The 13,121-nt window shown below is 41.6% G+C and overlaps 1 protein-coding gene across 1 annotated transcript in view; it reads left to right on the top strand.

Annotated features, from left to right (window-relative positions):
* STING1 (stimulator of interferon response cGAMP interactor 1) overlaps positions 1-12,546 on the top strand; it is a 48,192-nt gene extending 35,646 nt beyond the window's left edge. Inside the window, exons 6-7 of the mRNA XM_068273005.1 lie at positions 2,191-2,377; positions 12,103-12,546. Of these exons, the coding sequence (XP_068129106.1) occupies positions 2,191-2,377; positions 12,103-12,209 (294 nt within the window). The 3' untranslated portion in view covers positions 12,210-12,546. The remainder of the gene's footprint in view (positions 1-2,190; positions 2,378-12,102) is intronic.
* Positions 12,547-13,121: the final 575 nt, after the last annotated feature.

Here is a 13,121-nt window from a genome sequence, read left to right as displayed (position 1 = left end):
AAAATGAACTTTTTCAGGCTGCAAAATACAACAAGTAAAACAGCCTGGTTATTTGTATGTTGTGTACTGTACTAAAAATAATAATTGCAGTATTTGTATAGCGCCTTTCTCCTGTCGGACTCAAAGCGCTTGCGAGGCAGCCACTAGAGCGCACTCAGTAGGTAGTAGCAGTGTTAAGGAGACTTGTCCAAGAAACACCTTACTGAAATAGGTGCTGGCTTACTGAACAGGCAGAGCCGAGATTTGAATCCAGGTCTCCTGTGTCAGAGGCAGAGCCCTTAACCATTACACTATCCAGCCACTGTATACACACTGTACACACACATGTTTGTTTCATCATGTCACACGTCCCCTTGGGTACATTTTAAATTATATCAAATCGCTAAATAATGGCATTCTATACTGTTCAACAGCAACAATGAAACATTTGTAAAGCGCTTTTCTCCCGTAGAACCCAAAGTGCATAAGCTTGTCTCAGATCAGTACCTAGAGATGTGTACAGGTGGAGAAGTTATGTGATTATAAATGCCAGGCTAGATAGGTGGATTTTCAGTTGATTTAAATGTGTCCAGGGTTGGAGCTGTATTGAATACGTTTGGCAAGGGATTCCAAAGGGTAGGGGCAGCATGACAGAAAACTCTGGCTCCAAAGGTTTTTAGTTGAACTCTGGGGGTGGTCAAGTTATTGCATCCTTTTGATCTGAGGTTGTGGGAGGCGTGACACAGTTGCAACAAATCCTTCAGGTATCCGGGGCCTAGGTCATGTAGATTTGAATATTAGCAAGCCAATGTTCGATTCTCCATTTTATGGGTAGCCAGTGTAGCAAAGGAGTGGTGTTATATGGCAATGGGGGGGGATTGTTAACAGTCTTGCAGTGGTATTCTGTACTAGCTGCAGGCGGTGTAGGTCTTTATTTGAAAGGCCTGTATAGAGGACATTGCAGTAGGGAAGCAGGAGTGGGTTTTATGGGTAGCCAGTGGAGTGAGCGAGGGGTTGGTGTTATGTGGCAATGGCGGGGTTGGCTTGTTAACAGTCTGGCAGCGGCATTCTGTACAACACCAGCCTGCTCCCTCACATATTCCCGTTGATCCAGAGGAAGACGAAAAACCCCTACAAGGCATGGTCCAAATAGCCACAAAAGGGAAAAAATCTTACCCGACTCCAGATGGCAATCAGATATACACATAGCCATGGATGTCTTTCAACACAAGGCTGTAGCTTACCTTCCCTGCAGGATCTTTACGCTAGCAGGTGCAGAAAGAGAGCAACCAAAATTGCCTCTGACCCCACTCACCCAGCTCACTCCATCTTCCAGCTCTTTCCTTCAGTAGTAAGATTCCGGTCAATCGCTACCAAAACCTCTAGACACAGGAACAGCTTTTTTACCTCAAGCGGTAGCCATACTTAATGCTGAACGACGCTAGAGCTGCTAGGACTTGAAAGTAATCAGCACAGAACTGTAAATGAACAATTCGCACATTGCTTACTGCCACTATACTTGCATAATGTCCTTGACTTGTAATATACATACTGTCTGTCCTTGCATTGTTTTTTGTTTGTGTTTGTTAAGCAACTGCCAAGACAAATTCCTTGTAGGTGCAAACTTACTTGGTGAAATAAAATTGATTCTGATTCTGATTCTGAAAGCATCTAAGCCCCCTTTAAATGCAGATATAGAATTTGCCATAACTACTTCCTGTGGCAATGCATTCCACATCTTAATCACTGTTACTGTAAAGAACCCTTTCCTAAATAAATGGCTAAAACGTTTTTCCTCTATGCACAGATCATGACCTCTAGTCCTTTGTGAAAACCTAGGGACAAAAAGCTAATCCGCCAAGCTTTTAAATTAGCACGCAGCATTTTAAAAATGTATTCTTTGGAATGGCTAATCTTTCCTAAGAACACAGAACAGATGCATGCCAAGTTCAGGTCCACCTTAACCAATAATACGTTATATTTATATAATATGGCATAATTTATGATCTCAGACATTTGCAAGTGGCCTTTACCTTCCTAGTAATTCTGGAATCCTCCACCCATCAGGTAACTCCCTCAGGGAATTAAAAAAGGAAATATTTGAACTGGGATGCTTGGATTTGTAATGAATTATTGCCGCTGCATTGTGCATTGCTTGATGGACTATCATTGTTTTATGCTTTTTCTCTCCTTTCTGTCTCTTTCTCGCAGCCGTATTATTGTATAGTGGAATACGCTACACCTCTGGCGTCTCTGTATGAAATGTCGGATGTAGCCAGTGCCGCCTTCAGTAAGGAGGATCGCATTCAGCAAGCCAAACTCTTCTGTCGCACCCTGAAGGATATCCTTGAAAATTCAGTGGAATGCCACAATGCTTTCCGACTTGTCATTTATGATGGTAAGAGAAATCTGGGCAGCGTGGGATCAACTAGAGTTGGGGGAGGAATAATTTAGATCTATTCAACTTTGGTTTTAAGCGTGTTGAATATGCTAGTAAACTAAGCTTTAGCTTTATCATAGCCAGCTTTCACTAGTTCATTCAAACAAAACTGGTCGTTGGTGCCTGAGTTCTATCTATAGGATGCCCTGTATCTGACTTTCTATCATTTCTACACCTGCAAAGATCTCTATTACTTGTTGGAGTTGGAGTCTTGCTAAGGGCACCTGTCAGTGAGTGTTCCTGTTAAAGCGGAATGAAACCCAGCATTTCTACTTTGCTCTAATAGACTATTTACAGCATATTATATACAACCAGCATTTTTTTTACTAGAACTACATTCAAAGGGTTAACACAGGCTTTAGTAGCTTGCCATTCCAGCAGAGCTGGCCGCTTCCGAAACTTTACATAACGTTATCTAGTGTTTAATTGTATCAAATCAGGAATGTAAACAAAGCCTTCTCTCACACCACTGGGTCTCACAAAGACAGTGAGGCAAGCATAAATGCTTTCTGATGCTTTCTGATTAAGTTAGAGGATGAATAAAGTAGTTATAAATAAAATGCAAAGTCAGCTCTCAGAGTAAAATTAGTGTACTTTAGGAATGTATAATTTCTAAATGAATAATAATACTTATGCACAAAAGCAAATATGCTAACCGTATGGCATATAAAAAGTAGGAAAACATGTTTTTATTGAATATTATGTCAGGGTTTTATTCTGCTTTAAAGGGAACCTGAAGTAAGAGTGATATGGAGGCTGACATATTCTTTTAATTACAAAACAATGTAAATTGCTTGGCTGTCCTGCTGATCCTCTGCCTCTAATACTTTTAACCATAGACCCAGAACAAGCATGCAGAGCAGGTGCTCTGACTGAAATCTGGTGATTCAGACTCTACTGATGCCAGGGAGGGAGCTGCGGGGAGGGGGGACCGATTCGTCCCTCCCTCACTTTGAGCCCCCCTTCTGTGCTCCCCCCTCTATTGCAGAGCAGCGGGCATCGGTTACACTCACCTCTTGCGTCTTTATGCAGTCGAGCTCCACATGCAGTCGGTCCTCTCTGTGTCCAGCGCCGCTCATTCTACTTCCACTAATAAGGAAGCTGGTTTTAGAAGAGGGAGAGGCACAAGGGACCATATTTCCAGCATTCAATTGAAAATAGAGAAAGTAAGGGAATTCCAAAAGAATGCTTACTTTTGCTTTATTGACTAATCAAACACTTTTGAATGTGTAAAGCATGATAGACTGTGGCAGATTCTCATGGAAATGGGGATACCTGTGCATAGGTGAGGTTGCCTGCAAAACATGCACCGTTGGGTAGTAAGGACAGGTTTAAGAAACACTGCTGTAGAGTAAATTACTTTTGTTTCTCATGTCGCTGTCATTTACAGTAGATAGTAAAAATCGAACAGATCTGTTGGGTTTTGGACTCGTCGTAGTTTTTATCCAATGACCATCCAACATGAATGGCTAGGTAAGACGTAAAGATGTCTGAAAAAGAGAGAGACTGCGCTGTGCTTTTTATCTGCTTCTGGACCACAGGAAATGAAATAAGCCCTGTTTGGGACCTGTTATCCCTGCCGTACGCTCCCACCGATCTCTACGCTCTCCTGCCGCTGCAGCCCACTCGCTCTGCTGTCAGTATGACAGCAAGGCTCTGTGAGCCAGTTAGGAGCCGATTTCATTGGCTTCTGACCCTGTGATCACTGGGATTGGCTATGATTGTCTCACAGTGATCACAGGGTCAGGAGCTAATGAAATCAGCTCCTGACCGGCTCACAGAGCTCTGCTGTCATACTGACAGCACAGCGAGTGGGTTGCAGTGACAGGAGAGCAGTGTGAATGGCGAGAGACAAGTCTGTGTGACGTGAAATCGTTGAGCCCCATTTTTTTTTTAACAGTTTAAATTTTATTGAGTTTTATCATAGCAACAAGACATTAACATACAGGTCAACCGCAGGTCAACATGACCACCCCAGCAATCCACCCTTAAAAGGTGGAGGGGAAGGAAAGGTAAGTAAAAGCAAGAAGGAAGAGATAATCCTATGTTCGAAGTTATTATTTTGATATCGGTGATGTAGGAAAGAAAGAGGAGGAAAAGAAAAAGAACAGGAGATAATTAATATATCATTATACCTTTATAGCTTTAAATAGTATGTAATCTTAGTAGTGACACAGAGAACCCAATTAAAGGACAATATTACAGTAGACAAGCATCATGGTGTATCTGAAATACGTACAAGAAATTGCACATTTCTGATCATACTGGCTGCACTTGCCTCCAGAGCCTAGCATGTACAGTATTTATATTATATTACCAAAACTATGGGGATTTACATGTCAGTGAATATACTTCTATGATATTTGTCGCACCAAGACGACCAGACTCCCTCAAATTCTTTAGGGCAGTTCCTACTTTTGTAAGTAAGTTTACATATCGGCAAAGATTTATTTGAGCCCCGTTTTTTTACCTTAAAAGTCTCTGGTCCTTAAAGAAAACCTGTAACGACAAAAAGTTCCCCTGGGGGTACTCATCTCGTTAGGGGGAAGCCTCCTTCCTCTTGTGTCCCACGGCAGTGTCGCTCTGGCCCTCCGAACGGCGGGGATGTAAATATTTACCTTCCCGACTCCGGCGCAGTATCGGCTCTCCGCTCGGAGATAGGCGGAAATAGCCAATCGCTGTCGGTCAGCTCTACTGCGAAGGGGCAAGCCTCCTGCGCCTGCGTAGTAGAGCGGACCTGACGGAGGTCAGCTATTTCCGCCTATCTCCATGCTGAGAGCCGCAACAGCGCCCCCGCTGGAGCCAGGGAAGGTAAATAAATGTAGCTTGTCAGGCTTGTTGAGCCTGGATTGCCGGAGACTTCGGGGGAGCCAGTGCTGGATTGCCTGTAGCCAGTGGCGTAGCTAAGGAGCTGTGGGCCCTGATGCCATTTTTACAATGGGGCCCCCCAAGCACTCTATACAGAACAATTGATATGATGCACTAAAACCTGCCAATGGCAACTACAGTGTCAGAGATACAAGAAGGGGATGGGGAACAGCTTGTTAATGATTACCACTATTCAAAATATCCATAGAAGTGATTATTATGGGCACAGGACCAATAGAGAGCTAATACTGCAGCTGAGGGAGGGCCCTTCGAGGCCCCTCTGGCCCAAGGGCCCCGATGCAGTCGCTACCTCTGCAACCCCTATTTCTACGCCCCTGCCTGCAGCTACATCGGAGGGGGAAGCCTCATTGGGACCCTGAGGCTTCCCCCTACCGAAATTTTTTTTTGTTACAGGTTCTCTTTAAGTGTCCTGGTTAAACATGAAAATATATTAATGGTAATAATAATAAATATTATTACTATTATTACTGTTAAATATGAATATATTTATGTTAGGAAAAATTGTTGTTTCAAAAAAAATAAATTCTCAACAAAATCTATGGATAAAAACAGCATCGTCTCCTACTTTCTAGCAATCACCGCAGGTATCGCCTGAAGCATAAAACCACAGCGGACGGCTGGCCAAGGGTTAATAAGTCCGCAACGTGACATCCTGAGTCATGGGTTCACCGCAATCTGGATTTTTTCCCTATCACCGGTGATTGCCACTTACTACGGCAATAATATATCAGGATTCAGGACCAGGGAGTGATAAAGTATAGCTGCACTTAATAGCTTCATTTTAAATTACTCAAAATTGCACTGAAAGCCGTAATTTAATGCACTTACATTGTTGAGACACAGAACAGCGGCAGGCCTTTACGCACAACGGAGTAACACAAAGTGCACTAGCGGCAAACATCGGCGGCGCTGATTGTACTTGGATTGCAGATATAATAGAGCAGATCAGAAATAGTGTCTGTGTAGCTCTCGGATGAACAAGCAATAACTCCAATTCCAACAAAATTTTGGGACGCTGCATAAAATGTAAACAACAACAGAATGTGAGAATTCAATTGCATGAACTCACTATTTACTGTAATTGTTTATAACGCAACGATAATATAGCCGAATTCAAAAACTGAGAAGTGTTATTTTCTTTTTTGTCAATTTTAGGCTCATTTTGAATTTGATGTCAAAAACTAAAGTAGTAAGGGGAGGAGGAGACTATAGTAAAAAATGCTTCTAGCACTGTAATAATTAACATATCCTCGATCCTATTTATGGGTCAAGGTATTTAACCACTTCACCTCCAAGGGTTTTTTCCCTTAAAAAACCAGAGCAATTTTCACCTGTCAGCTCTTCTTCCATTCATTCGCCTATAACTTTGTTATTACTTATCACAACAAAACTATATCTTGTGTTTTTGGCCACCAATTAAGCTTTCTTTGGAGGTACTTTTTGCTAAGAATTATTTTATTCAAACTGCGTTTTAATGGGAATAATGAGAAAAAAATTGAAAAAATGTATTATTTCTCAGTTACGGCCATTATAGTTTTAAAATAATACATGCTACCCTTATTAAAACCCACACATTTTTTTTTGCCCATTTGTCCCAGTTATTGCAACATTTAACATTTTTCCCTAGTACAATGTATGGTGCCAATATTTTATTTGGAAATAAAGGTGCATTTTTTTCAGTTTTGCATCCATCCCTAATTACAAGCCCATAATTTAAAAAGTAACAGTAAAATACCCTCTGTACATTCATATTAAAAAAGTTCAGTCCCTAAGGTAACTATTTATGTTTTTTTTAATTTGTAAATGTATTTTTTTATTTATTTTTTTAAATACATACATTTGGTAGCTAATGGGAGGTGGGAGGTCAGGGGTTAATATTTTAAATGTAAGAATATGTTTAAAATATGTCCTTTATTGAAAAAAAAATGTAGATGTAGTTTTACTTTTTGGCCACAAGATGTCCTCACCGCTCACTTTCTCATGCATAGTATTAGTAAGCATAAAGGAAGTGATGCGTGGAGGGTTTTTGTGAATGGCGGAGCCGTCTCATAGACGGCTACGGTCCTTCACACGGGGAATTAGATCAATGAATGGGAACTGTGTTCATTGATCTAGTGCTAACGATCGGCAGCGGTAAAAAGTGCAGGGGGGTGAGCTGGAACGTGCAGTGGGGAGGGACGTAGTAGCTACGTCCCTGCACAGAGTTGTGGCATTTCTTTTGCTCTCCATGCCACATTAACATCACTCCTGTGTTTCTGAAACCTTTTCTTAAACGAGGATGTGGTTTTACCGACATAAGCCAAACCGCGGGGGCACTTCAGCATGTAAACGCAATAGTAAGTGTTGCAGTTGTAATCGTTTCTCATCAAATATTTCTTTCCACTCCTCGGATGACGGAATTCGGGGCCAACAATTATAGCAATGCAAATGTTGCAGTTCATACATTTATAACATCCTTTTTTAGAAGACATTTTAAATTGGTGTGCTGATATACTATTGAAAGATCTTGTCAACAAAGGTTCGTATAGTTAAAGCTATGGTTTCTCCAAAAGTAATGTATGTTTGTGAGGGTTGGACCATAGGGAAGGCTGAGCGCTGGAAAATCAATGCCTTCCAAAGGTGGTGCTGGAGAAGATTTTTGAGAATCCCTTGAACTTCTACAAAAAGATCCAATCAGTCAATCCTTAAAGGAATTAACCCAGACTGTTTATTTGAAGGAGCAATGCAACAGAAACGGAAATACTTTCGACACACAGGTCCCGATCCAATTTTTCTGCAAGTTTTCTCGTAAGAGACAAAAGTAGGAGGGGACAACAGAGAATGAGAACGCTCGATAGTATCATGGAAGCAACAAATATGAGCTTGGATAAGCTTGGATAAGCTTCAAGAGGTAGTAGAGGATAGAAAGGACTGGCATGCTATGGTCACACATTACTGAATATTGACTGAACAACAATTATTTGGGCATCTTTCACAGTTTATAAAGTTTTTCCCTTTTTACTTGCATAAACCTACGTTTTAGAGTGTGCTTTAAAGAGACTCTGAAGCCTCTTAAAATTCATCTTTTTATCCAACAATCCCCTTCTACACTATCACCCCATCTAAAATGTCGCTATCCCGCTGCAGAACGCTGTGTTTAAACCCCCCCCCAAACACTGGGGCAAAAATCCGACTTTCCTGGTCATGGATTTTGCTGCCCGGGGAGGCAGAGCTTTGAGCTCTGCCTCCATTAGCTTCAATCACTGCTGATTGCCGCCTCTCCCCCGCCCCTCTACGTGAAAGAAGACTGAGAGGGCCGGGGAGATGCGATGGTTGATGCAAGTAGAGGCAGAACTACAGCGCTAAAATCTGCCTCTACAAGGAAGTGCTCCCCCAACATTGCCCCGGAGATTTGGGGGGGGGGGGTGTTAAACACAGCAGTCTGCCACGGGATAGCGGCGTTTTAGATGGGGTGATAGTGTAGAAGGGGATTGTTAAAGCGGAATATAACCCTGCATTTCAACTTTGCTCTAAAACATTATTTACAGCATATTATATGCAAAAAGCATTTTTTTTTTACTAGACCAGCATTGGAAGGGTTAAACACAGAGGTTTCAAGTTCCGTGGAGAGATATGCAGAAGTTCAGATAGATACATTCTATTTAGTTAGATGTATCTATTGATAAACTTTACACACTCTTTGGCTGTCCTCCAACTCCTTCTCAGTGAGAGAGATGAGTCACATGCCACACTTAGATACATTTATGTAAACAAAATGTATCTATTTCAGGTTCGGATGCGTCTGCAGAAATCTCCAGGAACTTTAAAGCCCTGTGTAACCCTTCCAATGCTGGTCTAGTAAAAAAAAAATGCTGGTTGCATATAATATACTGTAAATAATGTTTTAGAGCAAAGTTGAAATGCAGGGTTATATTCCGCTTTAAATAAAAAGATAAATGTTAAGAGGCTTCAGGGTCTCTTTAAGTGATATGGCATCATGAGATAAACATGTAAACATATTCTGTACTTTGAATTCTACTTACAATTTGGCTGCTATTTTTTTTTTTAAGCGGATAGTGATTAAAAGTTCTGTAGGTCATCATGTATGGTAGTAATGCAAGTGTGATGTTACACATGGCTCAGACTTCAGCTATTTTCAACCTTTAAACCCAAAATAAGAATTAGGGAATCCAAGAAAGTTCTATTTAGAAATCTATAATATTTTGATATTTAGTGTATTAATGTTGAAATTTGGTGACAGGAGGTTAATGACATCTGAGCTCCCTCTTAACTTCCTGACTGTAAATCTTGCCTTTCCAAACATTAAATCACATCATATATTATTTTGTTTCTCTATGACGTTTATTATTATTAACTAAGAACCAGTAAAAAGTAGTTGTATTTCTTTTTGATTTGCTTCTTAACGTGTATCTCGACGATGACATCTTGAAAGAGAGACCTTATAGTATCACTGATCTTCTCTGGGTGCATGATAATGAATCATATTCTGAAACATCTGGAAGGCATTTCTATTTCCGTAATTCCTGTGGTTTTGTGCTATTGTGTTTTATCCAAATAGTGAGGGTCATCGGGTTAAGAGGAAAAGAATATATGTCAGGCTGAATGACTATGGGAAGGAAGTGTGCTTGCTTTCAGTACACACCCTCCTGTATGCCAGTACACTGAAGTCTTCCAAATTCATAGGTTAGCTTATAATGTCATTAATGGCACAGCCTACCTTTCCTGGTCCTCACTCAGCAGAAATGTGAGATAAAATCTCACTAGATGTCCTCATCGTTACATAACTACAGTACTGGGACTTCTGTAATTACTACTAATTATTCATTAGTATTTATATAGCGCAACATCTTCCGCAGTGCTGTACAGAGAATATTGTCTTGTCACTTAACTGTCCCTCAGAGGGGCTCACAATCTAATCCCTACCATAGCCACATGTAGCCTTCTTATAAACAATCATCACTTTTACCTCGGTTTAATGCAAAGGACCACTATGACGAGAGGCGTAAAGCATAAAGTTAGTGGTCTGTGCCCCCAGCAAAATTATCTTGGTGGGCTCCCTTTGACCACAGACTAAGCAGAAAGTTAAAGGACACCCACGGCTAAAATAAACTAATGAAATAAATGATTGTATCTATCTTCCTTCTCCTGAAATGACTTTTTAAGATATTCCAGTTTTATTTTATGCTTAAATCTTCTTTTTAAGTTTTAACAGTTTTATTGTTTTTGCTCAATGGCACATTCATTGAAGTATGCCAGAGCTAAAATCTATGAACTATTTACCCTTTTTTATCTTTTTCCTGCTCTCAGAAGCCATTTTCTGCTAGTAAAATGTTTTATAGTTGGAATTTCTTATCAGTGAGGGTCACACTGTAGTCACTTCCTGTCTGAGTCAGGACTGAGTCAGCCACTTACATACATATTTAACTCTTTCAGGCAGAGACATAAAAAAAGGAACACAGCCTAGTTATTTGTGTGCTAGGCACTGTACCTACACATGTCTATCTCATCATGTCACATGTCACCTCGGGTATCCTTTAACCACTTAACAACCAGGGGTGTTTTGCAGGATCTGTGCTGCGTGGGCTCTCCAGCCCGCAGCACAGATCAGGATTGAAGCAGGGCGATCAGATTTCCCCCCTTTTTTCTCCACTAGGGGATGACCTGCTAGGGGGGTCTGATCGCCGCCTCTCCGCGTGGCCCAGCTGGGGGGGGGGGGCTCCTCAAAGCCCACCTCCGCAGCGCGATTCCTCCCTCTCTCTTCTTCCCTCCCTCCCCTTCGCTCCCAGCGGCGCCGTATTGATGTAAAGAGCGGGGATTTCTTCCCCGCGTGTTTACAATTAGCCTGCGAGCCGCGATCGGAGGCTTGAAGGCTGTTCACGGAGACACCCTCCGTGAACTGACATGCAGCGGCCGTTTCCATGTAAAACCACAAACGACCAGCCGCCGCCTATCGGCATTAGCTGGTCGTTAAGTGGTTAAGGAGGAACTGTAGTGAATATAACATAATGAATAAAATGTTTTTTGTTTTTTATTTACAATATTCATTTATACATTATTTAGTCAGTGTTTGACCATTGTAAACTCTCCCTGATTTACATTCTGAAATTTATCAGTTCCAGTGACATCTTTAGTTCTGCCAGGTGACATTACTGATGGTTCTCATACACAGTACAATAAAAACGTTTGATTTTTCCAGTTAATTCAACCAAAAGGATGGAATCGAAGGAAAGTCATAAAGAATTCCTTTTTTCGATCAAGAAAAATGAACGATTATCCCGTTTTTTCAATAAAAATATGATCGCAAATCTTTCTATTAGATCTAACGGAATAATCAAACAAAATGATCTAATCGTAAAGAAATAAAAACAATTGTACCATGTATGGGCACCATTAGAGCTCTATGCACAGAGAAAGATACTGCTTGCTTGGCAATTGCAAAAAGTTGTTATTTCCTACAATGCAATGAGGTTCACAGACAGGAAACTGTCAGGACCATGGTCATGACATCATACTGTCGGAGGGGTTTCCCTACAAAATCAGCCATACAGAGGTCCCTGATGATCTATTCAAAAAAAGGCAAAGATTTCTCATGGTAAAGGGGGTATCAGCTACTGATTGGGATGAAGTTCAATCTTGAGTTCAAGTTCCTCTTTAACCCTCTGCAATGTAGCGGCGTCAACAAACATATGTACAGCTGTGGGCGTTTTTCCCCAGAGAAGTTATCTGAGTGTGATAGATGCCAAAACGCAGCACTGAGTTTATTGTAATAAAATGATGTTTTTGTATTGTTGCAGATTGTCGGCAATATGAAGGCAATGGTGAGCACACGCTGTCCGAAGAAATACTGAAGCATTTAAAGCAGCAACGCTCCGAAGAGTATGATCTCTGTTTGAGAACATGATTTCATGAACTAGAATGGAGCTGAGTTACTATAAGCAGGTGTGCACCGAAGAGCAGTGGAGAAGGCCAATACGATAAAAATAATTGCAGTTTTTTATGCATATTTAATGCAAATTGTATGCAGATTGAAATTGGGCCAATCAAACACACATCCTGATTGATTTAATTGGTCCAATTCCAAGCTGCATGCAATTTGCAGGATGTTTGTGAAAGATGGAATCATTGGCATCTCATTGAAGACAGTTGAAGAGGTTTTTAATTTAAATGTCAAGAAATATAAAGACACATTTTTCCTCCTAGTTATTCTTTAGCTCCTTAAAGGGAACCTGAGTTAGGGGAATAGAAGACATGTATACATACCTGGGGCTTCCTCCAGCCCTCTTTAGCCTGATCGCTCCCTTGCCACCATCCTCCGCCTTCTGGATTCTCCGTAAGGGCTCCTGTAAGTTTTGCCAGTCGGGGCTTACTGCACATACCTGGCCACACACGCCCCCCTTTGCACTCCAATGGCTGGGAACATTCTGCGCCTGTGCAGAACGCCCCCAGCTATAGGAGCGCGACGGGGGAGCATGCGCAGCTGCACTGCACATGCGCCAACTGGCCCGACTGGCCGAACTTACAGGAGCCCTTATAGCGGATCCAGAAGACAGCAGCACGGGAGCGATCAGGCCAAAGGGGGCTGGACGAAGCCCCAGGTATGTATACATTTTTTTCTATCCTCCAGTCTCAGGTACACTTTAAAGCAACACTGAAGTGTTAAAAAAAAGTTAGATACTTACCACTGTAGGGGGAAACTTCTGGATGTTTCAGAGGCTTGCCCAATAGCCGTAACCAGCCTCTGCTGCCAGCTGGGACCTTTTTCCCCTGCTCCTCTCCATGTACTAGCGTGGCTGAACTGTAGGGTTCACACCTG

This window comes from Hyperolius riggenbachi, chromosome 3, assembly GCF_040937935.1.
Source record: "Hyperolius riggenbachi isolate aHypRig1 chromosome 3, aHypRig1.pri, whole genome shotgun sequence".
Classification (NCBI taxonomy): Eukaryota; Metazoa; Chordata; class Amphibia; order Anura; family Hyperoliidae; genus Hyperolius; species Hyperolius riggenbachi.
Note: the sequence above shows the minus strand (reverse complement) of the source record. Positions and strands in the feature narration are given on the sequence as shown.